At 42.6% G+C, this 26,685-nt stretch overlaps 1 protein-coding gene across 1 annotated transcript in view; it reads right to left on the bottom strand.

Annotated features, from left to right (window-relative positions):
- Positions 1-20,503, bottom strand: part of LOC140498795 (uncharacterized) — a 63,078-nt gene extending 42,575 nt beyond the window's left edge. The window contains 5 exon segments of the mRNA XM_072599581.1: positions 9,584-9,679; positions 11,131-11,257; positions 18,848-19,080; positions 19,780-19,844; positions 20,227-20,503. Coding sequence (XP_072455682.1) covers positions 9,584-9,679; positions 11,131-11,257; positions 18,848-18,880 — 256 coding nt within the window. The 5' untranslated portion in view covers positions 18,881-19,080; positions 19,780-19,844; positions 20,227-20,503.
- Between the last annotated feature and the right edge of the window lie 6,182 nt (positions 20,504-26,685).

The following is a 26,685-nucleotide window of genomic DNA, read 5'->3' on the forward strand; positions in this document are numbered from 1 at the left end:
TATACATATGTGTATATGTATGTATGTATATATTCCCTCCAACTACCCTAATACTGAGAAAATTCTCATGAGTTACAAATATTATCTTTCCATGAAGGAATGCAAACAGTTCAATTTTAATAAGTCACTTATGATTTCTCTTTCCTGTTTACCTTTTAATGCTTCTCTTGATTCTTGTATTTGAAAGTCAAATTTTCTATTCAGCTCTGGTCTTTTCATCAAGAATGCTTGAAAGTCCTCTACCTCACTGAGTGCCCATTTTTCCCCCTTAAGGATTATAGTCAGGTTTGTTGGGTAGGTGATTCTTGGCTTTAACCTTAGCTTCTTTGACCTCTGGAATATCATATTCCAAGCCCTCTGATCCCTTAATGTAGAAGCTGCTAGATCTTGTGCTATCCTCATTGTATTTTCACAATACTATAATTGTTTCTTTCTGGCTACTTGCAATATTTTCACCTTCACCTAGGAATTCTGGAATCTGGATACAATATTCCTAGTTATTCTCTTGGGATCTCTTTCTGGAGGCAATTGATGGATTCTTTCCATTTCTATTTTCCTCTCTGCTTCAAGAATATCAGGGCAGTTTTCCTTGATAATTTCTTGAAAGATGATGTGTAGGCACTTTATTTTCTGATTATGGCTTTCAGATGGCCCAATAATTTAAAATCATCTCTCCTGCATCTATTTTCTAGGTTTTTTTTTCCAGTGAGATATTTCACATTGTCTTCTATTTTTCATTCCTTTGCTTCTGTTTTTATAATTTCTTGATTTCTCATAAAGTCATTAACTTCCATTTGCTGCATTCTAATTTTTAAGGAATCATTTTCTTCAGTGAGCTTTTCCATTTAGCTACTTTTGCTTTTTAAGGCAGTCTTCTCATTGTCTTTTTGGACCTCTTTTGCCATTTGGGTTAGTCTATTTTTAAGGTATTATTTTCTTCAGTATTGGGGGGAGTATCATTTAGCAAGCCATTGGCTCATTTTTTTTCATGATTTTCCTGCATCACTCTCATTTCTCTTCCCAATTTTTCCTCTACTTATCTTGCTTGATTTTCAAAATCCTTTTTGAGCTCTTCCAGGGCCTAAGACCCATTCATATTTTCCTTGGAGGCTTTTGATGCAGGAGCTTTGACTTTGTTGTCTTCTTCTAAGTTGTATGCTTTGACCTTCTTTGTCACCAAAGTAAGATTTTGTAGTCTGAGGGTTTTTTTACGTTGTTTGCTTACTTCCCCAGCCATTTACTTGACTTTTGAGCTCTTTGTCAAGGTAGGAGTCTGCTTCCAGAGTAGAAAGAATACTGTCCCAAGTTTCAGGGATTTTGCACAGCTGTTTTCAGAGATAATTCCAGGCACCTGTAAAATTTCAGTTCTTCTAAGGTGGTATGATCAAAGGAGAGGTGTTTACTCCTCTCCTGGCCTGTGCTCTGATTGTGAATAAGCTCATGCACTGTTTTCAGCCTTGGAACTGTGAGGAGGATTCCCTCTCCACAGCCACCACAAGCTCTACTATGCCAGAATTCCTCCTCACCCCAGGACCACCATCCAGGACTGCAACCCAGATCCAAGGAGGGCAAAGTAAGAGAAATCTGTCTTAGCAGGATGTTTTCCTGTTGACCTTCCAGGTTGTCTTGGGGTGGAGATTTGTTTCACTCTGTCATTTTGTGGATTCTGATGCTCTGGAATTTATTTAGAGTCAGTTTTTACAGGTATATGGAGGGGTTTGAGGGAGAGTTCAAACAAGTCCCTGCTTTTACTCCACCACCTTCCATCTAGCAGCTTTTCAAAATTCTTGGTTGGCAACATCAATTAGTCATTCAGTAGTTTCAGTAAAATTGTAGCTAGTTTGCCAGTGATAGAAAACACAAAGTTATGTCTGAAGAAATTCTATTCCTTTAAATGTTCTTTTATATATAAATACTACTAATAAAAAAAAAACCCAAATCAATATTTGTAATTGACCTTAAAGTACATTTGTCAGTTAATGTAGTAGTTGCGTTGAGCCAAGAGAAAAAGAAATCTTTTAAAGAGTAATTAACTATTGATTTTGACTGGTTAGAGTTAAAAAAGAATGACTTTTCATCCCTCAGCAGAATCTTGTCAAATTCTCCTTGCATTTACCACCTTATCCATGACTGAGCATTTTCACCCTATTTTTCTTAAAAATCAGAATGCAACGGATGTTGCATCGAATAGAATTCTGGGCCTCAAATCAGGAAGATGTGAGTTCCATTCCCGTCAGAAACTTGTTAGCCCTGTCACTTTAGGGTAATTACAAGACTTCTGTTTGCCTTAGTTGTTTTATCTGTAAAATGGGGAAAATAAGAACACCAAATTCTTAGGCTTCTCATGAAGATAAAATAAAACAATACTTCTACAGTGTATGATACATAAAAAGTGCTGCATAAAGTCTAGCTATTACTTTCATTTGATTTTGACTATTTCCTCCCCAATTCTACTCTCCTTTAAAAAAAAACAATTTAGTATTTTATTTTCCCCCAGTAAAAACAATTTTTAACATTTTTCAAATTTTGAGTGCTTAATACTCTCCCATCTTTACTCCCTTCCCCCATTATTGAGAAGGCAAGCAATTCCATAGAGGTTACACATGTGTAGTCATGCAACACATATCCATAATAATCATGTTATGAAAGAAAACAGACAAAAAACTCATGAAAAATAGTTTTCTAAAAAAGAATCTTTCAGTCTGTATTCAGACACCATCAATTCTTTCTCTGGGGATGGAGAGCATTTTCCATCCTAAGTCTTTCAGAGTTGTCATGGGTTGTTGTATTGCTGAAAATAGCTAAGTCATTCACAGCTGATCATCTCACAATGCCGCTGTTATTTCTTACCCAGTACATTTTACTTTGTATCAGCCCATGAAAATCTTTCCAGGTTTTTCTGAGAATCCTGCTCATCATATCTTGTAGTACAATCTTATTCCATCATAATTACATACCACAACTTGTTCAGCCATCCCCCAGTGCATAGGCATTGCCTCAATTTCTAATTCTTTCCCTCCAGAAAAGAGCTGCTATAAATATTTTTGTACATATAGGTCCTCTTCTTTTTCGTTTTTTGCCTCATTTGATAGAGAGCTAGTAGTGGTATTGATAGGTCAAAGGGCATGCATGCTTTTATAGCCCTTTGGGCATAGTTCCATATTGCTTTACAGAATGGTTGAATCAATTCAGAATTCCACCAATAGTACATTAATGTCTCATTACCCCTATATGTCCTTCAACATTTGTCATTTACCTTTTCTGTTCAATAGGCAATCTAATAATTGTATGAGGTAGAACCTCGGAATTGTTTTAAATTACATTTCTCCAATAAATAGTGAGTTAGAACATTTTTTTTAATATGGCTACAGATAGCTCTGATTACTTCATCTGAAAACTGATCTTACCTTTTGATTATTTCTGTATGTGTTTGTCCCTCATTGCTGAAGAAGACCATGCCATCAGAGAAATAATGACATGACTTGCACTTCACTTTGTTTTGAGTGAGGGAGGACTGTGCAGGTCACCAGCCTCACTTCTCCTCCAGAGCCATCTGAATCCAGTGACCAGATATTCATCAGGATGACTGAAGATGACCCAGGATGAGGCAGTTGGGGTTCAGTGACTTGCCCAAGGTCACATAGCTAGTGAGTGTCAAGTATCTGGGGTGACATTTAAACTCAAGTTCTCCTGACTCCTGCACTGGTGCTCTATCCACTGCACCACCTAACTGGCCCAAACTTTTAATCATTTATCAATTGGGGAATGAATGACTATTATTTTTTATAAATTTGGCTCAGTTCAGGTACATGTTTGAGAAATGAAGACTTTATCAGAGAAAAATGGTTCAAATTTTTTTTCACAGTGACTATTGCTGTCTTTCCTTCTATCCTATTCCCCTCCAACCATTTATTCTGTTCTCTCTCTAACTCCGTCCCTTCTCAAAATGGTTTTGCTTCTGACTACTCTCTCCCCCTATTAGCTCTCCCTTCTATTACTCCACCTCCTTCTCTTATCCCCGCCCCTCCAATTTTCCTGTGGTTTAAGAGATTTCTAAGCCCAATTGCACGGGTATGTTATTCCTACTTTGAGCCAATTCTGATGAAAATAAGGTTCATTCACTTCTCCTTACCCATCCCATTTTTCCCTCCATGGTATGAGATTATTTACCTAATTCTACCTCTCTCTTTCTTTTTTTTCCCAGTACATTCTCCTTCACCCCTTAATTTTTTTTTAGATGTCAACTTTTCATATTCAACTCATATTTGTGTCTTCTGTCTATAAATACTCCTTTTAATTTCCCTGATAATGAGAATGGTCTTATGAGTTAAAATTATCCTTTTCTCATGTAGGAATAGAAACAGTTTAACGTTATGAAATCCCTTATGATTTTCATTTCATATTTACCTTTTTATGCTTCTCTTGAATCTTGTATTTGAAAGTCAAATTTTCTAATCAGCACTGGTATTTTCATGAAGAATGCTTGAAAGTCCTACATATAGATCCTGAAAGATTATGCTCAGTTTTGCTGAGTAGATGATTCTTGGTAGTAATCCTAGCTCCTTTGTCCTTCAGAATATCATATCCCAACCCCTCTAATCCTTTAATGTAGAAGCTGATAAATCTTGTGTTATCCTTCCACAATATTTGAATTGTTTCTTTCTGGCTGTTTTGCGACATTTTGTCCTTGACCTAGGAACTCTGTTGGCTATAATATTCCTGGCAGTCCTCATTTGGGAATCTCTTTCAGAAGGTGATTATTGTATTCTTTCAATGTCTGTTTTACCTTCTGATTCTATAATATCTGCAGTCCTTGATAATTTCTGGAAAGATGATACCTAGGCTCTTTTTTTGATCATGGCTTTCAAGTAGTCCAATAATTTTTAAATGATCTCTCCTGGATCTATTTTCTAGGTTAGTTGTTTTCCAAATGAGATATTTCACAGTATTTTCAATCTTTTATTCTTTTGGTTTTGTTTCATTGTGTCTTGGTTTTTCATAAGGCCATTAACTTCCATTTGCCCCCTTCAAATCTTCAGTGAGCTACTGGACCTCCTTTTTTCCATTTGACCAATTCAGCTTTTTAAGGCATTCTTATTATTGGCTTTTTGGATCTCCTTTACTTCTTGGCCTAGTCTGTTTTTTAAGGTGTTATTTTCTTCAGTAAGTTTTGGTGTCTCCTCTACCAAGCTGTTGACTCATTTTTCATGATTTTTTTTGGATCACTCTTATTTTTCTTTTTTTTGATAATTATCTTTATTTAAAACATATTTTCATATCTCAGTTCATCAGAATGCAAACTGGCCTAAAGAAGCTACTAAGGGGTCTACAAGATGTGGAAAGGAAGTATTCTAAGGTAGTACAGAGCAAACATGTTGTTTGTATAGAAATAAAATTATAGGTAAGTAACAGGTTTTTGTTTTCACAAATTCATTATTTCAGGCATTTCCTGCAATTTGGTCCATAGGCTACATACATCAATGGCTGAAAATTGAGTGGCCTACAATGTTTATATGATGTATTCATACAGACCAAAATCTAGCACTCATAATTCAACAAATTATCAAAAACTGAAACTTAAGTATACAGAGAACAATAATTTAATAATGCATTAAGTACCTGAGATTTTACTGCAACCTAGAGATTGTGTCCCTCAGGATAAGATTATATAACATTAATTCTTTTATGTTTTGTTCATAGTATCAAGAAAAATTACAAAATGTACTCAAAAGATATAGCTTTATAATTTAAGCAACCATTTAAAAAATTGTTTACTATGAACTTCAAACCTGAAAATTTAATTATCAAACACTAAAATTTCACTTTTAGTAAAATGTGAACTCTCTTATTTTTCTTTTGAACTTCTGTTTTTCTTACTTGATTTTCAAAATCCTTTTTGAGCTCTTCTAAGGCCTGAGACCAATCCATATTTTTCTTGGAGGCTTAGGATGTAAGATCTTTGACTTTGTTGTCTTCTTCTGAATGTGAATTTGGATCTTCCTTGTCATCATAGTAACTTTTTACAATAAGAATTTTTTTTCTGTTGTTTGCTCATTTCTCCAGCTTTGAGCATTAACCATTTGTTAAAGTAGAGTTCTGCATCCAGGTGGAGGGTGCACTATTCCAAGCTTCAGGTGTTTTGTGCAGTTTTTTCAGAGATACTTCCAGGACCTGTAATTTTCAGTTCCTTCAAGGGCTTATGATCTAAGGAGAGGTCTTTACTCCTCTCCTGGTCTGTGCTCTGGTCTGTGAGTGACCACAAGCACTCTTTTCTACCCTAGAATGGTGAGGAGGGTGTCTCCTCCGCTGTGGCCATAAACTCTGCTATGTTAGAGTTCCTCCTTGTCCTGGGGCTGCTACCCAGAACTGTGACCTGGATCCAAGTATAGACAAAGGAACAGAGTCCTGCCTCAGTCCTAGTAGAAAGATCCTCATCATCTCCCTCTGTTTTTACTCTTCCTCTCAGTGTGCTGAGAGCTCCAGAAAGAGCCACAAACACTGCTGGTTCAGTCACTCCCAAGGCCTGCTCCTGGTTTGCTGGGGCTGTGGCTGTCCTGGACTGTGCTCCACTCTCACATATGTAGTAGATCTTTTCTGCTGACTTTCTAAATGGCCTTTGGCATCTGTGGGCTGAGAGGTCTGGAAACATACACTTGTGTCAGTGACTCAGTCACCCCGAGGCTTGCTCCTGCCTTCCTGGGGCCTAGTCTATGTTGATGTGGCCTGTGCTGGAGTGTGCTTTTCTCTGACTGTGGCACGAAAGACTTTTCCTGTCCACCTTTGAAGTTGTATTGTGAGGAAAATTTGTTTCACTTCATCTTTTGGTAGTTCTGTTGCTTCAGAATTTGTTTGGGGTTTAGAGTTTGGGAGAGAGCTCAGGCTAATCCCTGCTTTTACTCTGTCATCTTGGCTCTGCCTCTTCTGCTCTCCTTCTTAAACTGTTATTATCCTCACTCCTTCTATTCCCTTATTTCCTTGTTGCACAAAAATCATTTCCATTGCAAAACATGCTTTTCCCTGCATCAGTTAAGAGTGAGGTTTAAGGTCTGTTGCTTAGTCACATCCCATCTTCATGTTGGTAAATTCAATTCTGAGCTCTGTGACAGCAGAGGTTGTCTTTTGCCTTCCTTTGTATCCTCATGGCTTAGCACAGTGCTGATTTCCTGCCCAGGCCCAGGGCTGACATCAGTCCCCAGCTTCTACCTCCACTCCCTACATTCTGGTCTCTTCTCTAGTTGCTGAATGCATGTTTGAGCCTCAGCCCAATTTCTGTCCCTTTCTGGCACTCAGTCACTTTTAAGTAGTCACCTTCTTCAGTTTTGAACCCTGATGAAACAGGACCAGAACCAATATTGAAGATCACAGAGGCTTCTTTCTAGACTCCTGAAGGGTCTCCTGCTATAGGACACCTGTGGGTCTCTAACTCCTAGTTCCCTAAACTGATGTGGTAGCCACCTACATGAACCTGGTCAATGATTCTGCAAGAAAGGGGACAGAGATTAAGCCATAGAGATTAGGAAAGGGACTCAGGTTGATGATTTATGCAGAGCTTAGTCTCAGAAGACTTCCAGTTAAGGAAGCAGTCATCTCTCCTTCTGTGCTGCTAAATGGAGAGAGAAAAAAATCATGAAACCAGGCTGCCAGATCCACTACCAATTTAAGCTATGGAATCTCAGCTGGGCCCTCACTGCAGCAAGGCAATCCTTTGCCATCTCCCTGACTTGCTGTGCCACTCACCACAGCAGCTCTTCCAAATCTTTTCATGCATCCCCAACCCTCCATCATGGCTTGCTTCCAACCCTCTTCCAACTACTGAAAAAAAAAAGGACATTTCTCAAGGGCTTTCTTCTCATCTCACATACATGAGATGCTTTCTTCTCCTTTTTGACCCCCATATCAAATGGAAATATCATTCTTATGCTTGCTAAAGAAAATCCCCTTTTGTGTTCAAATGATCTCATTCTAACCCCTAATGTACCTCCATATATTCCTCCTCTAGGATCTCCTTTTTTCACTAATTTTTACTTTTTCGCACACTAGTGACTCTTTTCCTATTATCAAAAATGAAATCACCTCTCTCTAATCCTTAAAACACTTTCACATGATCCATATATCCCCATGAGATGGTGTCCAACATCTTTCTTCTATTTTATGACTAAACTGCTAGGGATAGCTATTTCCATTTGGTGTCTCCAACTCTTTCCCTGGCTTTCTTTGAAACTTTTTTCTTTTTTTTTCCCTTTCTTTTCTTTTTTTTCTACCCTGCCACACCTCCCAATATATAGTCACCATTAGACACAAATAGGTATGTCTATGTAAAATTACTCTGGACATATTTCTATATATCAGTTCCTTCTCTGTATGGTGATAGCATCTTTCGTTATATGTCCTTTACAGTGATTTGGGGTATTTATAATAGTCAAAATAAAAAGAAGAAAAAAGAAACTGTACATGCTAGCTCCCGTTTCAATGTTCAACTAAAACCCATATCTTCCAAATTATAAATAATCCCCAAATTGCTAAAAAATGGAATCAATGGCCATTTCTTAATCCTAATCCTTCCTGACATCTCTGCAGGGGCTTTCACACTGTCAGTCTCCCCCTTTTCTTGATAATCCCTTCTATTGATTTTAATGACATTGCTCTCTCCTGGTTTGACTTCTACCATATCCAAAAAGAAACATTCTCATTCCCTCAATCCTCCCACTTCTCCCATTCCTAATGCTATTCAAGGCATCTTCCCAACAGTTCAGGTTCGGAAATGAAATGTCATGCCCTCATCAACTCTCACACATTCATACTCCTGACCTAGATGGTCAATCTGATGCAAATTCCTGTTGTTTCCACTTTTGTGACATCACCCCATAGACCCCATTCTGTCTCAGCATGGTCACATTCTTGGTTCAGACTATAGTCACCCCACACCTGACACTGTAAAACCCTGCTCGTTGCCTCAGTTCTCCCTCCAGTTCAGTCAATTCTCCATCCAGTTACCAAGTTCATCTTTCTTAAGCTCTGAACTGACCATGTCACCATGTATTCTATAGCCCCAGCTAGAGCCCACCTCCATCAATAAGCCTTTCCCAGTCCTCCTGAAATTTAGGGCCTTCTCTCTCTTGACTAGCTCCAATTTATCCTGTCCACAGTGAGTTGTTGGCATGTTCTCTACCCCATGAGACTGTGAGCTCCATGGATATGGATATCCCTTTCATTGATTTATGTGCACAGGGCTTTGTACTAGGTCTGGAACAGAGGAGGCGCTTGTAGAAAGTCTAGGAAAGAGCTCATATCAGACACACTAACCCCTTTTTGCACTTTCATGCCACCAAAATCCAAACAATGACATTTTTTTTGGATCACAGACTTATCCCTGTAAAGAAGGTGAAAAGTCATGCAGTCCAAACCCCTGCTACTACAGATGGAGAAAAAGAGGCTTCGTTCAGTGCCTGACCCATGAAGATATTACTGAGAAATATCTGAAAATTCAGGTCTTCCTGCCCCCACATTGAGCCCTTGCCTCACCACAACACAGAGCAACCTCTTGTAACCCCAGGTTCCATATATCTGCTTTCATCTCACTCACCTGGACAGCAGCTCTCCAGGTCATCTTGTTCCAGCATCCATAGTGCTTCCCTTTGCTCAAAATAAGAGATTATATCTTCTCTGGGAACTGGAAGCCCTGGGCATGGGAAGTCAGGAACGAGCATGGAGAGAAAGTTGTAATTCAGTTCTCTTCAGGGAAAGGCGTTCAGACCCAGAGCCACGCCATTTTGAGATTCACTCCATTAAGTTCACACATGAGCCTGTACTCACTCATTAGTGCTTGTAATGCAAGTTACCCAAAACAGAATGTGCCACATTATCGTTTCATACAACCTGTTTTAAGAAAGAGCCAGACCTCTGAACTCCATCCTGTCAAGTCCCATTCTGGAAGAAACTCCTCATTCCAAAGTGGGTTAAAAAGGCTTATTATGCAAGACCAGCTTCAAGTCCCAGAAACAGGAACCTTGACCAAACCAGGTTTTGCCCTGTCCCCTTCCCCTGTTCTTCAGTCCTTGAAATCTATAGAAACCTCATGTACTGCTCATTTGGGGTGTCTTTGCCTCTTCACGTGAGAGTCTCCTGCTAGCAAATTCAATAAACCCTCATTGGTCTAAATTCTACTTCTCACCTAGTCTGTCATTCCTGGCAAAGCTGGGAACATGCAAGCAAGGACCCCAGGGTGATGTCTAGGACTCCTGAAGGACACTCTCATAGCATTTCTTTTCAGCACTTTGGGGCGAAGTGGGTGAGAATACCATGGAACAAGGTTGGAATCAGAAAATTTGGTCTTGGTGAACCTTCTTCATAAAAGGATGGACTCACTGCACAATTTCCATTCTCTAGAAATGAGAGGCAGCTGACAGTATAGTGGAGAGAGCACTGGGCCTACAATGAGGTGTGTCAGAGTCTAAATCCACCTCAGTTACTAGCTATGTGCCACAGGACAAGTCTCTTAACCTCCACTTGCCTCAGTTCCCTCAATTGTCAAATGGGGAGAATAATACCCCCTAACTTGGAATGTTATTGTGAGGATGAAGTGACATAACATTGTAAAGAAAGCCATGGGCCCAGCACTTGGTATAAAGTAGGTGAAAATAAATGCTTCTTCATTTTCCTTCCTTTCCCACCATCTCTGCTGGGATTTGAGGGAATTAGGAAGGAGGACTGAGGACAAACTTGCTAAAGGAGGGAAAAGCAGAATTCATAATTGATACTTGTTTAAAAGGAGAATATTCCAGATCCTCAATCCATCCCAGAGGGGATGGGCTTGTAAAGAGAAGCCACCTGAGCAGATTTCAGAGACTTCACAGACACAATTCCCATCCAGGTGGAGGTCAGACCGAATGACCCTGATGTTGGTTCCGTGTCTCAGATCCTTCCACACTAATATGAAGCTGCCTAGAGGTGGGAGGCTTCAGGAGCAACCAAGAACCTTCAGGTTCCTGTCCCACAATGCAAAGACTTTCTAGAGGAAACACCGGGCAGAAAGACAGGAGATCAACACTGTTTTCTCCCTAATAACTGATAAATACTCCAAACCCTGCACATTTCTTTGATTGAAGTTGTTACCACAGGAAGTGTCCTTACCCAGGGAGAGCAGGTTCCGGGCATTCTCCAGCATGACCCCCCTGTACAGCTCCTTCTGAGCATGGTCCAAGAGGCCCCACTCCTCCTGCGTGAAGTCCACAGCCACGTCCTTGAACATCACCAATCCCTAAATCATTAAAAGTCATAGTAGAAGGAAACTGCAGATTTTAATGGTCCAATTCTCAATGACTTTCAGAATAAAACTGAAGAGCAGAGAAGGGGTTTGCTGAAAAGTCATAATTTAGGAGAGTCAGAGTTAACTACTAAAACCACAGTTATTAAAAGTCAAATTGAATTTCGAGAAAAGCATTTTCTGTGGTTAGTTGGAACAAAGCTGAGAAGTATTTTCCTCTGCATCTCCCTGTGGAATAAGGGAGAAAGTTTGTGCTGTACCTGTGAGGGAGGTGGATCATAAGGGAGACTGAAATATTTTGTAGGGAATGGGAAATATTTTCTTCATCAGAACTTATATGTGATATATTCTTTTCTTAAATATTATTTTTTAATCTCTTACATATACAGCCATGGTAAACTCTAAAGTTAATTCCTTTCATATTGAATGTCGTTATAGGATGATTTACTTAAATCCAAAGGACACAGAGAACTTAACGATCAGAGGAAGGGGAAGCCACAGACCAAATTCATATATAATATGTATATAGATATATCTATATACACATATGCATATGAAAGTATGACAATACTTTATATAACAAGTAGACCTTATATGTACAAAATGATTTGCCTGCTGTCTCCTCCATGAGAATGTGAGCTCTTTAGGGTTAGGAAATGGATTTTACCTTTTTCAAAAAATATATATTTTATTTACCATGCAGGAAACAACATAAGCATTTCCATAAGAGTAAAATGAAAAAAATGATCATATATGAAATTGCAAATCTACCATGAACAACTTGGTATTCCTCAAATAATATGACAGCTATCAAGTAAATTTCTTTTCTTTCTCCTCCCCCTCTACAACGCTAGAGATGGCTACCATGTATGTAAATATCTGCCTGCATGTATATGTATATGTACACACACACATATGTGTGTAAAAGTATTCTTTATATACAACTATCTGTCAGTTCTTTGTCTGGATGCAAATAGTGTCACTCCTTACGTGTCCTTTATTTTAATTGGTGCCTTTACAATAGTCAGAATGACTTATTTGCTCAGACTCTTCTGAACACTCTATGGCTGTGACTGTATACAGTGTTTTACTGTTCCTGTTCACTTTGCTCTTACTCATTTTGTGCAAGTCTTTCCGTCCCTTTCTAACAACATTGGTTCCATCCTTTCTCACAGCACAGTGGCATTCCATCACAACCACAGAGTACAACCTGTTCAGCCTGTCCCCAAATGATGGGGATCCCGGCAACATTCAGGGCTTTGCCACACAAAGACAGTTGCTATAAACATCCCATTCACATTAAAAGTTATAAATATTATCTGTGAATTTCTTTCCAGTCTTATTTTTACTTATGATGTTCTTTCTCAGGGTCGCTTTTCACTCTATCCCTTTCAGCTCATCTCCCCTACCCACTTGCCACTCCAATTCACCAGTGCCTCCAAGAGTCCCCTGATTCCCTCTCCTCCAATGTGAATCTGCAAGGCCTGTAAATGTGCCTCCATCCTCTCCCTGACTTTCCTAAATCCCAGTCCCCACACCCTCTGAAAATTCCCTCCCTGAACCTGTTCCCCAATTTTCTCACCTCTCTATGTGTTCAGAAGACTTCTACACCCTACAACATGTACATGTTGTTTCTTTTTCCACCCAGATGAGAATAAGGCCCCAGTATCCCCAGCCCTCCATCCCCACTTGCTTAGTCTGAGTGCTTCTTTTCATGCTCCCTTTTTCCAATATCACTTCACCCTTTTGACTTTTCCTGCCCATTTTTTTCTCATCACTTCATCATACACAACTCAGCCACCACCTTTATTTCAAACTACAATAGTAATGATGACAGTTTTAAGCACAATGACATGTTTCGTATATATAAAACAAGTAAACAGTTTGATCTTAATGGGAGTCTTGTAATCAATCTTTAATTTAACGTTTTCCTTATCTTTCTTCTGGATCTTTTATATCCAATTTTCCAACGAGTTCTGCTCTGTTTGTTCCAAACCTGAAGGTCTGCAATTCATCAAACAGCCATTTTTATTTTCATTCAGGATTACACTCACTTTGCTGGTACGTTACTTTTGGATGCAATCATAACTCTTCTGTTCTTTGAAATGTCACGTCCCAAGACCTTCTGTCTGTTAGAGCGGAATCTGCTGGTTCTTGGGAAATCCTCGCTAGATTTCCACAGGACTGGAATGATTTTTTTCTCATTGCTTTCAATATTTTCTCCTGAACCTGGGAACTTTGAGACTTGGCTATGACATTCATGTAAGTTTTTCTCTATTATATTACATTATATTATTACATCATATTTTCTCTATTATATCATATTATAGTATTATATTTATTATTACATGCTTTAATCCTCATAAATACCCTGGTACTTGGAAGTGGTCACCTCCATTTCCAAGCTACTACATGTACAGCATGTGTGTGGCCAAACAGCTTCAAATCTGATGGTCTTCCATTTCATTTTCTCTTATTTCCATTATAAGTATAGGATTCACTTTATCAAAGAAAATTGGCCAGGACTTATGAAAATGGAATAGGACTCTCCAATTCTTAGAATTCACAGATCATCTCCAGAAAAAAAAAAACTAATGCATGCATTCAGGGAAGATGGCAGCATAGGTCAGGAATTTCCTGGCTCTCTGGATTTCCTCCACAGACAGAAAATTACCATAAAATGAATGTAGATCAGCAAAAACAAAGGGGTAAAGCAGCTGGAGGACAACTTGAGAGGGCCTCAGAGAAGACTCCAGGGGCTGAGGGAAAAGTAGACACCTCCAGGCCAACTCCACTGCACTAACCAGGCCTCCAGAACTTTCACCTCCAGAAATCTGACCTCACAAACCTTCATCTAAGGAAGAGTAGATGTTGAGTGAGGGAAGACAGACGGACCCTGTAATGTCTCTAGAAGGCAGGCCTGGCAGTGCTGCCCACACATGATCCTGGGCTATAGCTGTGGGTGAGGAGGAGTGAGCACACACCCAGTGAGTATGGTACCACAGGGAGTAAGAACATTTTCAGGACAGTGTGACTTGGGCTCAGGGAGAAAGGGAGGAATCCTAGAGGCTGAGCCTCTAGAGAGAATGCAGAACACAAGAGTAAGGAGGACCTGAGGCCTAGGGCAGCATTAGCCACCAAAGTTGGATTAAAACTTGATTATAGTAAAATCAAGGTGCTAAAAATAAAATAAGAGAAATTAAACATAAAAAAAGGAAACAAAGGAAAAAGACCCTGAACGCTGATGACTCCTTGGGTCACATTCAGAAGAACATCATGAGGTTAAAAAAAGCCCTTCCTGTCCTCAATTGGGTGCCAGCCCAAAAAGAAATCTTGGAAGAACTTAAAAAGGAGTTCAAAAATCAGATAAGAGAGAATGAGGAAAAATTAGAAAAAAATGCAACTCAAGAAAATTATAATAAGGAATTCTAAGTCAAGTCAAAGAAAATGTGGAAAAATTAGAAAAAATAAACACAATTCAAGAAAATTTTAATAAGGAATTCTAAGTCAAGTCAAAGAGAATGAGGAAAAATTAGAAAAAATAATAAAAAAAAATCAAGAAAATTGTGAAACAAAAGTCAACCAATTGGGACAAGAAATATAAAATCTTAAGGAAGAAAATAAAAAGAATTACAAAAACAAAATATAAAAGAATGAATAAAAATTAGAAAAAAAGAAAATAATTCAAGAAAATTATGAAAGAAATAAAATTAATCAGAAAAAGGGAGACAAATTCCAAAAGAAAAAAATAACTCCTTGAAAACTAGTATTTGCCAAGTAGGGTTGAATTTTGTGATAAGACACAAGATGTAATAAAACTCGAAAAAATAGAAGAGAATCTGAAACATGTCCTTAGAAAAACAATTTATCTGGAGAACAGATCAAGGAAACTTGGGGGAGGTCAGAGAGCAGGGGATGGCAGGGGGTATCATGGACAGAGCCTTCTGACATCCTGCCTGCAGGAGAAGGTCCTCTGGTGGCCCTACATGACAACCAGGGGTGATACAGAAAAGGGGGAAGGAGGAGACAGCCCAGGGAGAAGAAAGTGCTGTGACAGGGTCTCCTCAAGGACTAGAAATGGTCAATCCCATTTCATAGACATTTATAAAGCACCTATCATGTGTCAGGCACAATGCTAAGCACTGGGGATAGAAAAAGAGGCAGAAGGCAGTCCCTGCCCTTATGGAGATTGGCATCTAATGGAGGAGATACCAAGCAAACCAATATATCCAAAGGAAGCAAGGCCTGGACAAACAGGCCATGACTGGAAGAGGGAAGGAGGAAGAATGAAGAGGGTTTGGGAAAGCTTCCTGGGGCTTTGTAGTTGTTGTTGGGGACTTAAAGGAAGACAGTGAGGTCAGTAGTCTGAGCTGGGGAGGGAGAGGATTCCAGGTGTGGGGACAATCACTGAAAGTGCCTAGAGCTGAGAGAAGCCAGGAGGCCAGGGCCAGTGGAGTAAGGGTATATGCTGAGGAGTCAGTTGTAAGAAGACTGGAAAGGTTGGGCTGAGGGTGGGTTATAGAAGGCTTGGAATGGCAGTGAGAGCATTTTCTGTTTGATCCTGGAGGCAATAAATAGGGAACTATAGGAATGTATTTTGGACAGCAGTAATCTAATCAGAACTGCGTTGCAGAAAATGACTAGTGGCTGATTAGGGAATAGCTTGGAGGGGGGAGGAGAAGACCCATCAGTAGGCTATCCCAATAGACCAGGCACGAGATGATGGGGGTGGGCATTAGAATGGCGTTAGGGAGAGGAGAGAAGGGGTGGAGTTGAGAGATGATGCCAAGGTGAAACTGGCAGGCCTTTGCACCATATTGGATATGTTTGGATATGTGCACTAAGAGATACAAAGGAGGCTGGGATGACTGACAGAAAACTATTCACAAAATAAAAGAAACTGTAAATACCATATGTAATGTGGGTTGCCCCTCCCTTAAATGATCCTTGTAATGTCAGCATTTCAGTGCTGTCCTTACTTTCTTGCTCTTAAGACATTTACTTTGGATCAGGGTGAGCTGTACCATGTTAAGTTGGCCCCTCTGCAGGGACACTGCCTGATCTCAGCTTCTAGCGTCCTTGCTCCCTGACATTGGGATTCATGGCAGGAAGGGCAGAGCAGCAAGAATGAGGTGGCTGCCAAGGGCCCCTGGGGTCTCAGGACCAGGGTTTTCCACCTCATACTGCATTCTCCCTCTGTCCGAAAACTATAAGAACTTTTTTATGGGTGTCTTTGGTGGGGAAGTAGGTCTGACATCCCCAGGGTGGTAGGTTTGCTACCCTGTTATCTCAGTTAAAGGTGCTTTATTCCTCAACTCATGCCTTTGGTTTATTTCAGGACTTGGCAACTGCTAGGTGATGATGGGAAGATGGTGTTGCCTTCTACAGTAATAGAGAAACTAGGAGTGTGTGTGTGCGTGTGTGTGCATGTGTGTGCGTGTGTGTGTGTGTGTGTGTGTGTGTGTGTGTGTGTGTGTGTGTGTGTAATGTCTGGGATAGAAATAACAAGCTCTGTGTTGAATATATTGAGTTTAAGATATCTAAGGGCCATCCAGTTGGAGATATATGGGAGGCAACTAGGGATACAAGACTGGAAGTCAGCAGAGAGACTGGGGCAGGAAAGGTTCATGTGAGAGTCATCAGCACACACATAGTGATGACATTGATGGGAGCTGATGAAATCACCAAGGAAAGTAGTACAGAGGGAAAAGAGGAGAGGACCAAGGATGGACCCCGAAGGGACCCCTGTGGTCAGAGGGTTTGAGCCCAGGAAGACCCAGAGGAGACAGAAAAGAAGTAGTCAGATAGGATGGAGGAAAACCAGGAGACAGTGGGGTCCTAAAAGCCTGGAAGAAAGAGAAGATCAAGGAGGATAAAGTGTCCAACAGCATCAGAGGCTGGAGGGAGATCAAGGAGAAGGAGGATGGAGAAGGTCACGTGACCTCTATGATTTTAAAGAGAGAAGAGCACAGGAGAGGAGGTGAGGGGGATGGGAAGGTGGAGAAAGAAAGGAGATCTGGCTCTGAAGATGAGAGGGGAAAAGGTGTGTCCCACTTGGGGGAGAGGAAAGCATGGTCCAACGCAAACTGCCCTAGTCCAGATTGGGCCCAGAAAGAATGTGCTGGGGCAGCTTCTGGACCTCTCAGCCCACACATGGTAAAGGGTCAGATCATTGGTTAGAAGGAGATTACAGGGGTCCCTCTGCTGGCTCTGGGGGCTGGACTCTGTGGCTTTGACCATGCTCTAATCTGGGTGCCAGGCCTGGTTGGTAATCCCAGCGTGAGGAGGAGCACACTACAGCTTGTGACCTCTTGTGGGGGAACTCTTCTCATAGTTCCAAGGCAGAAAGGAGTGCTTGTAGTCACTCCCAGATCAGAGCACAGGCCAGGAGAGAAGTCAGCCCACCCCTCCTTAGTTCCTACCACCTTTCAGCAGAACTGAAAACTTGCAGTGAGCCCTCCACCCTGATAGCAAAGCTCGACTTCAGTAGAGTTAAAAGGCAAGGAATCAGCTGGAAAAATGAGCAAATAACAGAAAAAAAATTCTGACTATAGAAAGTTACTGTGGTGACAAGGAAGATCAAAGCACACCGAGAGGACAACCGAGTCACAACCCAACATCCAAAGCCTTCAAGACAAATGTGTACTGGCCTCAGGCCACAGAAGAGCTGAAAAGGGGTTTGAAAAATCAATTAGGAGAGGGAGAGAAAAAGATGGGAAAAGAAATAAGGGATGGCAGACAATCATTAAAAGAGGCAACAGCTTAGCAAGGGAGGCACAAAAAATACTGGAGAAAAGAGCTTCTTAAAAGGTAGAATTTGCCAGATGGGAAGGAGGTACAAAAGTTCAGCGAAGAAAATAAATCCTTAAAAATCAGAATTGAGCAAGTTGAAGCTAGAGACTCCAGGAAACATCAAGAAACAATCAAACAAAATTTTAAAAAAGGAAAAGAAAAATGTCAGGCAATGCGAAATGCCTTGCCAATGGCTCTCTCCCATGACTGCAAAGTTCTCAGCCCCAACCCTAACCCAAACCCTACATGCCTGCTCTGGGCTTCCTTAAAGGCTCAGCTAAAATGGCACTTTCTGAAAAAAATGATTTTCCTGGTCCCCCAAATTGCTGGAGCCTTCCCTCTCAGAGTTAACACCACTTCATACAGTGCAAAGCTCGCTTGTACACAGCTGCTGAGTTGTTGGAGCAGCTAGATGGAACTAGGGATAGAGTGCTGGCCCTGGACTCAGGAGATCCTGAGCTGAAATCTTGCCTCACACATTAGCTGTGTGACCCTAGATGAGTCATTTAACCCTGCTTGTCCCAGTTTCTGCATCTGTAAAATAAGCTGGAGAAGGAAATGGCAAACCACTCCACTGACCTTGCTAAGAAAACTCCCCAACCAAAGTGCCAATGAATCAGTTTTACTAAAAGCAGCAGAGAGCAGGGCAGTGTTGTTAATACCTTATTCAGTTTCATGCCTACATCTGTAAAGAAATGCTCTATGAGGACCATACTGGCAGCTTCATAGACCATGGTGTACGTCTCTGGCAATGGCCTCTTGGGCTGACGTCTGGGCACAGATTGCACTCACCTGGGGAGGGTGGCTGTGTCTCCCAGGGGCCATTCCCTCTGGTTCCAGGCTCCTTGCTGGGGCCAGGCCTGGGTCCTGTGCAGACTGAGCTGGGCAGGGAGAAGGATCCCAGAGGGGGAGAGGTCTTGCTCTTTACTTCCTACATAGCAGGCTGGCCTACAGGGATTCACAAGAGTGATGCCCCACAGCAGTCACAAAGGCCCTGGAACCATCCTCAAGGGAGAGACTGCACTCTACAAAGAAAAGGAGGAAGCAGGGAGGGTCAGGGTTGGAAATGGAGATGGTCTCAATAGGAAGGCTCCTTCCCTCCCTCTCTTACTCCTTCTCTCCTGTCCCCCTTCCCCCTATTCGCCCAGACCCAGGACACAGAGGCAGCTTGGGATCCCAGATGGGATGAGACCAGTCAGAACCTCAATGGCTCCTCAGTCAGAGCTCTCCCTCCACATAGTCCTCTACCCTTCCTGTATCCCTCCACCCTGAGTCACACATATATTATCTAGACTACAGACTGCCTGCATGATCTAGGAGAGAGGGAAGCTACTGGGCGTTGAGGAGGGAAAGGACTCTTGAATGATCAGGGGAAGCCTGAAGCTGGGAGACAAAATCCAGTCTGGGATTCAGGCCCCAGGCCTGGGGAAGGGCAGCAGAGATAGGGTCTGGGAGGCAAGAACATCTAACATAGCTCATGGAGAAAGTCAGGGACACTGGAGGGACAGAAGGGATCCAGGGGGACACTGAGCCTGGGGAAGCAAGATGACTGTGTCCTGAGGTCTCACTGGGAGCTGGGGAGGACTGTTGGGATGCTCTGTTACAGCTTAGGCTTGGAATCCCTAAAGGGAGACTGGAGACAGGGAGCCACATGCCTGGGTTCTGACAGGGAAGCAGCCCTAGAGCCATGGGTGCAGACAGGGGACCAGGAAAGAGTTTGGTACCTGTGTCCAAGCCTGGGTATGTAGGAAGGAAGGTTGGATTCTTGGATCTCCAAAGAAGGCTGGATCTGAAGGTAAGAGAAGGGAATTTCTAACCAAGTGGTTAGAGATTAGGGGACTGGGAGACAGGACATGAGGGCCGATAGGAGGCTAAAATCAGGACTCCCAGAATCTTATGGGCAAAGTCTGCAGTCTGGAAAAGTGTTATCCAATGGTAAATCTTGGGAAGGTGAGGCAGGAATTTAGGAAGTGATGGGGAGTCTGGAAAAGATGTAGGGGCAGGGAGCTCATCAAGAATCCAGGCTTGGGGGGAAGGTGTGCTCCTGGCAGACCTGGAGAACACACCATGAGGTCGGACAAGGAGAAGGAGATTGAATTGTACTGGCACCCAGGGGAAGCCAGGAAATGGGGAAGTGGGGGAGGAGGCGCCATGCTCTGGCTCAGCCCTACCTGGGACCCGCAGGCACAGAGCTGGCGTCCGGAAAGCAGAGCGATCTCAGCACCACAGGAAAGGAGAGCGATCTCAACTGCAAGAGGAAGGCACAGGGACCCTGGCTCCGGGGAAGGCAGAGATCTGGAGTTCAGGGAAGGCGGCGGGATCGCAGATCTAGGGGAAGAAAGGAAAGAGATTTGAGGTGCAGGGAGAGCAGCTCTTTCTGGGCTCAGACACTTCCTGCTCCTGCCCAGCCCACTCTGGGAGCGTCCTCTCATCCCCAGCAGCCCCGCCCCCTCCAGCCCCCCAGCCCCCCCAGGATGGCTGAGCCCTTTCTTCCCATCACACCCAGGGCTAGGGCTCAGAGATCCTGGCTGCCTCCCCTCCCTAAGCCCTGCCCTCCATCCCATGCAATGCCTTCTCCAGCGCCGTGATCCCTCCTCTGCCCTAAACTCCACCCAGGCCTCCAAACTCCACCCCACCGTGATCAAACTGCACCTGCCCCGCCCCCCCCCATCCGTTAGAGCTCCTTCTCTCGGTGTCTCCACCCCCTCCCCTCCCCCTCCCTCCACAGTCACCCCCTCCTCCCCTAAGAAGAAAGCCTGGCAGGATAAAACTGGCACCAGACTCCCTGAAAGTAATACTGCATCTATAGAGGGAGGGAGGAGGCAGGGAGGGCCAGACTTGGAAAGGAAGATGCTCTGAACGGGAAGGCTCCTTTCCTCCCTCTTCTTTCGTTCTGTCCGCCTCCCCTCCCCATCCTTCTGTAGAGACCCAAGAGGCACAGGGGGCTTGGGGATCCTAGATGGGAAGAGAGCCCTGAGTCAGAGCTGTCCCTCCACCTAGTCCCCTGCCCTCCCTCCATGGAGAACCAAGGGTGAACAACATTCTGTAAGGGAGAGTGGCTGCCCCACTGGGGACCAGCTGGGTCCCAGTTGAACTATGATGCTATTACCTTCCTTCCTCCCGCCCTCTCTCCCTTGTTTCCTTCCTTCCCTCTTCCTTCTTTCTTTTCTCCCTCTTCTTCCTTCCTTCCTCCCTTCCTCCCTCCCTCTCTTCCTTTCTTCCTTCCTTCCTTCTTTCCTTCCCTCCCTCCCTCCTTCCTTCCTTTCCTCCCTTTTTTCTTCCCTCATGAGGAGTAATAATCATTTAAGATCGTTTCAACCCAATAAAAGCCAAAGCCTGAACTAATCAGCCAGACAAGCTTTGCTCTGCTCTCTGAGTGAACTAAAACTGCCCCTTCCTGCGTCAGCCACTGTGGGATTGGATGAGGCTGAGCAGGAACAGTCTTTCTGTTTGTGGCATTGTCTTGGACAGTGGCACTTTTCTTATCTTGATAGCCTATGCACATAGGTTATGCTGGGGAAACACATGTCCTGGGATTGTAATTTCAATTGACACTTGGACAATTCTCTTGTCTCATCATATTTACAACCTTTTCAACTATGAAACTTCCTTTCTTATGCTATGGTTAAAAACATACGGAAGCTATAACTGTTGAGTGACACAGACATCCTGAACCTGGCTTGCTCTAAGAATATCTAGGTCTTCCTCACTTTGCCTAAATCGGTCAGAATGAAAGTTCTGATTCCATATTCCAACATGTTGGCCAGCTGAAGGGAGTGTTAGTTTCAATACCACCTCACCTGTTTGCCTCTTTTAACCAAACTTCCAGCTAGACAGGAGTCATATCCTTACATGTGGGCGTTGTGTCCAAAGGAATAGGAATTTTGATTCCTTAAATCTCCCAAGATGTCTTGGATTTGGGGGCTAGATCTTTTTCTACACCACATATTTATTTTATGATTTTTTAAAAATCTGACACAATTAACTCTCATATAGTCTTTACTTATGACTTCCTAAAATATAGCTAACAAGGCAGGCTCTGTTAAAGCTGCTTGAGATTCAAATGGAGCTACTTGATGATGCCACTTTATTGGAAATACTAAAGGCCTAATACTAAAGGCATCACTTTAATGCTGTGAATTTTTTTTTTAATTCACCATACTCTACCCCTTTCTACCTAAGGGCCCTGCCTTATCATACCCCAATCTCTTGGCCAGTCCCAGACCTCAGAAGGAGAGAATCTACATCTATATCTACATCTGTGTGTATGTATGTGTGTGTGTTTGTTGTGTCTGTGTGCATATGGGTTTGTGTGTATGCATTTGTCTGTGCATGTGTCTGTTTGTGTGTGAATGTGTTTGTGTAGGCGTTATGCAGAATGTCACCAACAAGAACCCTGACAATTCTGGCAGAATCAAATGAGCTAAAATGTATAAGGTGCCTGGCACACAGTAGGGACATATAACCAACCCCACTCCATTTCCTGTCTTCTTATACATCACTCCTCATTTCCTCCTCCTCCTTCTCTCTGATCCAGGGACACTGGCCTCTGGCTGGTATTTGACCAAGACCTGATCTCCTGACTCTGCCTTTCCAATGGTTGTCGCCCATGCTGGGAATGTCCTCCCTCTCTTGCTAGGGTGTCTTTAGCCCCACCCTCTTGTTTTTGGGGTATATGGCTGTTCAAGGAGGACTAGCACCTCTGATGTGAGGACTTGCTGAGCCATTTTCACATTGCTTGGGTATCCACCTGTAACCCAACTCTCCCCTGTGGCCCGAAGAAGCTGTAACATTCCCAGTGTCCACATTTGGTAAACTACATCTGGTTGAGCCAGGCTGAATGTTACTGAAAGGCCACAGAGCTATGGTGAGGTAGAGTGTGCCACCTCCAAGCACAAGAACTACACACAAGAACTACCCACCACCACCCAGGAATGGGCAGATGAGAACAATTTTTTCCGAAGGTCATGAAGGCAGATGAAGCAGGCTCTGGGGGGGACTTGGAGCTTGGGCAGACATGGAAGATGCCAAGGTCATCCACTGAATGCCTGGCCATGCCCAGTCCAAGCTTTCTAGTAATCCCACCTCTAAGCCATGGTTGGAGGAGAGATGTTCTCTGCCTCTTCCCCTCCCTTCTCTTCCTCATTCTGCCTCCCTTCCCCATCCCACTCGCCATCTGAGAGCTCTGCCCTCTTCCTCTCTACTGCTCCACACTCTTCAGAGCTGGTCTGCGTGCCTTCTTAAAGTGTAATTGCTGCCCCATTTCCAGCTGCTCAGTGTGGACCTTCCCGGTGAGTATACAAAGGACAAGGTGTGCCTGTAACTCTGCCTCCCTTTTATAAATTATTAATTCATAAGGGACCTAGGATGAAGGCAGGAAAACTGAACCTCTAACCTTGAGTTGGGGGCAGAGATCCAGAACACCTGGGGTCCTATAAGAGAAGTGTAAAGATAAAGACAGTGGGATCCAATGATAAAGTGGTGTGGGGTGCCCTGGGGCATTTGGGATGTGATTGGCAGTCCGGGTGAGATTCAGGGACAGGGACCCTGGCAGTAGCTAGGCTTGGAGGGATAGCCATGGAGAATGGTCAGAAGGACATAAGAAGGAGAAAATGAGGCACAAGTGAACAGGAGCCAGCAGGACCTTGGTGCTTGTAGGATCCTGGCCCAGGCCTACCTGAGACCTGCTCCTGAAGAGTTGGCTTCCAGAAGGAGAGTTATCTCACCTCCTAGGGTTCCTGTTTGTAGCCAGTTTACTGAGGGTGGGTACTCCTAGTCCTAAAGAGCTCCCTCCTGTCTGGTCTCTGAACCCCAGGATCAGCCCTTTCTTTCAATGGCACACTGCATTTGGACCTCAGGATCTTGCCTGTCTCCTGCCCAAGCCCTGCCCTGCACTCCAAGGAATGCCCCAACCCCATTTCCTTCACTCCTCTCCACTTACTCTCTGACCCAAGATCTCTCTGGCCTCTGGCTCATTCTTGGTCAAGAACCTCCATATCCTGACACTGTGTCCTTCCAATGGTGGCCTCCTACACTTACAATGTCCTCTCTCCTCACCTCAGCCTGCTGGCTTCAGTCTTCTCAGCCAACATCCCACCTTCTGAAACAAGTCTTTTCTGGACCTTAACACTCTCAGAGCTTTCTCTCTGAGAGCCCTATCCATCTTCCTGCATAGACTCCTCCTAGGCCTCCAAACTCCACCCCAGGGCTGGGATTCCACCTGGGCCCCAACCCCCCAACCTGGTCTTCCCTGAGAATTCTGCCTCCCCCATTCCTCTATCACCTCCCTTACCCCTCCTGCTTTGGGGCTCAGACTCTCCTCATTCTGTGCAGAAATCCAGGATAAAACTTGGGCAGCAGACTAGCTGAAATTAGTAGGTTCCATAACTGAAAATCCTGACAACAAATGGCCCTTAGGCAAGCTGAGATTCTGTATGGTACCATTTATACATGTAAGTCCAGATTTGATGGGACTGAGTTTGTCACAACTATGTGGTACCATTTAAAGTTACATGCGTGATGCTATTAGGATAGTTGTGATATCTGATCTTGCATTGCTAGGATAGACTTGAATGCAAAATATACATAACATTTCATAATGGTGATCTATTTACAAATGTCAATATAAGAAATAAGTGTAATTGAATCCAAAGTTGGCTACACTGGTCAATGAATGCAATCTGTCCAGGGTGTCAAGCTGATAGATGCATGAAGTGATTTTCTATGTAACATCCTTTGGAAATTCATTCAACTAAATCAGTGTCATCTGAGTGTCCATAACTATCTGATACTGTAAAGCCAGATTGTCATTTGTTATCTTGTATTCCTTCTTGTTTGGGAATTTGGGGAAAGCAGAGTGTATGAAATATTCCTAATAAAAAACATTTCTGGAGGGTGATGCAGTTATAGCCTTACTAAATTAACTCTTCTTTAGAAATACTGAATTAAGCTACTCAACAGTGGGGTAACAATGCTTAACAACATAAGTATTTAATTGGGCATGCTTCGTTTTAATATAATAACACCATTTGGGAAAAGTACAAAGGAGGTCAAATATCCACCTTTTCTGGAAAGTTCTTCAGGTGCCTTCACTTTCTCTTTGATAAATGTCATAAAATCTTATTGGCTCTGCGGAAGACCTTGATAAAGGAAGGTTGTCCAATTCTGACAAAAACCATTCAGAACTGAAGGGGGTGGTGGTATTAGATGTTGATTTCTAATATAGAAACAATATTTATCTAATATAAAAACAATAAACAAATAGATTGACCACTGATGATGAAAATTATAAAATTAAATCCAAAAGAGTATGTGTGGAAGTTAGACTTTTGAATCACCTTAGTCTCAGCTGGTCCAACTCTAACTCTAACCCTAACCCTCAGACCCCAACTCTATCGTGTGTTTGTCCTTCATTGCCAAAGAAGACCATGCCATCAGAGAAATGACATGACTTGCACTTGACTTTGTTTTGAGTGAGGGAGGGCTGTGCAGGTTACCAGCCTCACTTCTCCTCCAGAGCCATCTGGATCCAGTGACCAGATATTCATCAGGATGACTGGAGAAAGCCCAGGATGAGGCAAATGGGGTTAAGTGACTTGCCCAAGGTCACATAGCTAGTGAATGCCAATTGTCTGAGGTGAGATTTGAACTCAGGTCCTCTTGACTCTTGCACTGGTGCTCTATCCACTGCACCACCTAGCTGCTCCATGATAAAAAAACCAGAGAAACCACAAAGCACAGTGGACACAGAACCAGCCTTAGAATTGGAGAGACCTGGGTTGAAGTCTTGTTGACCCATTTTACTATTGAATCACGAACAAACCACTGAGCCTTCTTAGTATATCTGGCAGTTCTCTGAGGCTATCAATGACAGAACATTTGCCAGTCTTTTTTTTTTAATGTAGCTTTAATGTATTTAAGGAGCCGACTGGAGATCTTTCTAGGAGAGTGTTTGTTTTTGAAGAAAGGAATTCTTTGGTGTGTTGTTCATCTTTCTGGAAGGCATAAATAAGTACATCCAGTCACTGTAAACAAATCCTGAACATAATAACTAACTAGCAAAGTTCAGAAGCCAAAAAAAAAAAAATTGATCACCTTCAAAGTCCTTTATGCTCCTTGCACTATCCTGAACAACTTGTTCCATCTTTGAGGCTAGGTACCAACTCAGAAAATGGCAAAAAAAAAAAAAAAAAAAAAAAAAGAAATAGTTTTGCTGCATGCATCAGGAGCAACAGGATGCTTCCTAAACATTACCATGTTCATTCCTTTATGTGAAATTAGAGACCAAGAGGAAAAGAAGGGGAATATCAGCAGTGTACAGTATTCATTGTTACCATGCTAATCACGGCTGTCAAATAACATTTGCTAGTTTTGATTGGTGGGAGGGAGGTTCTATACCGGGAGTTCCTCTCACACTGATGAAATCACAGGACCAGACTAGGGGAAAAAGCGACTCTAACCCTAACCCTAAATGTACACCTCTAACTCCTTCCTAGAGCAGAACTGATATGATCAACTGGCAACTGATATGATGACACTTGACAAGATCATATAACTGTACTAAATTTTGAAAGACACTCAGCAGAATTTTTCCATGTGTTCTATAACTAGGGAAAACCATCACACCATAA

This window comes from Notamacropus eugenii, chromosome 4 (genome assembly GCF_028372415.1).
Source record: "Notamacropus eugenii isolate mMacEug1 chromosome 4, mMacEug1.pri_v2, whole genome shotgun sequence".
Classification (NCBI taxonomy): Eukaryota; Metazoa; Chordata; class Mammalia; order Diprotodontia; family Macropodidae; genus Notamacropus; species Notamacropus eugenii.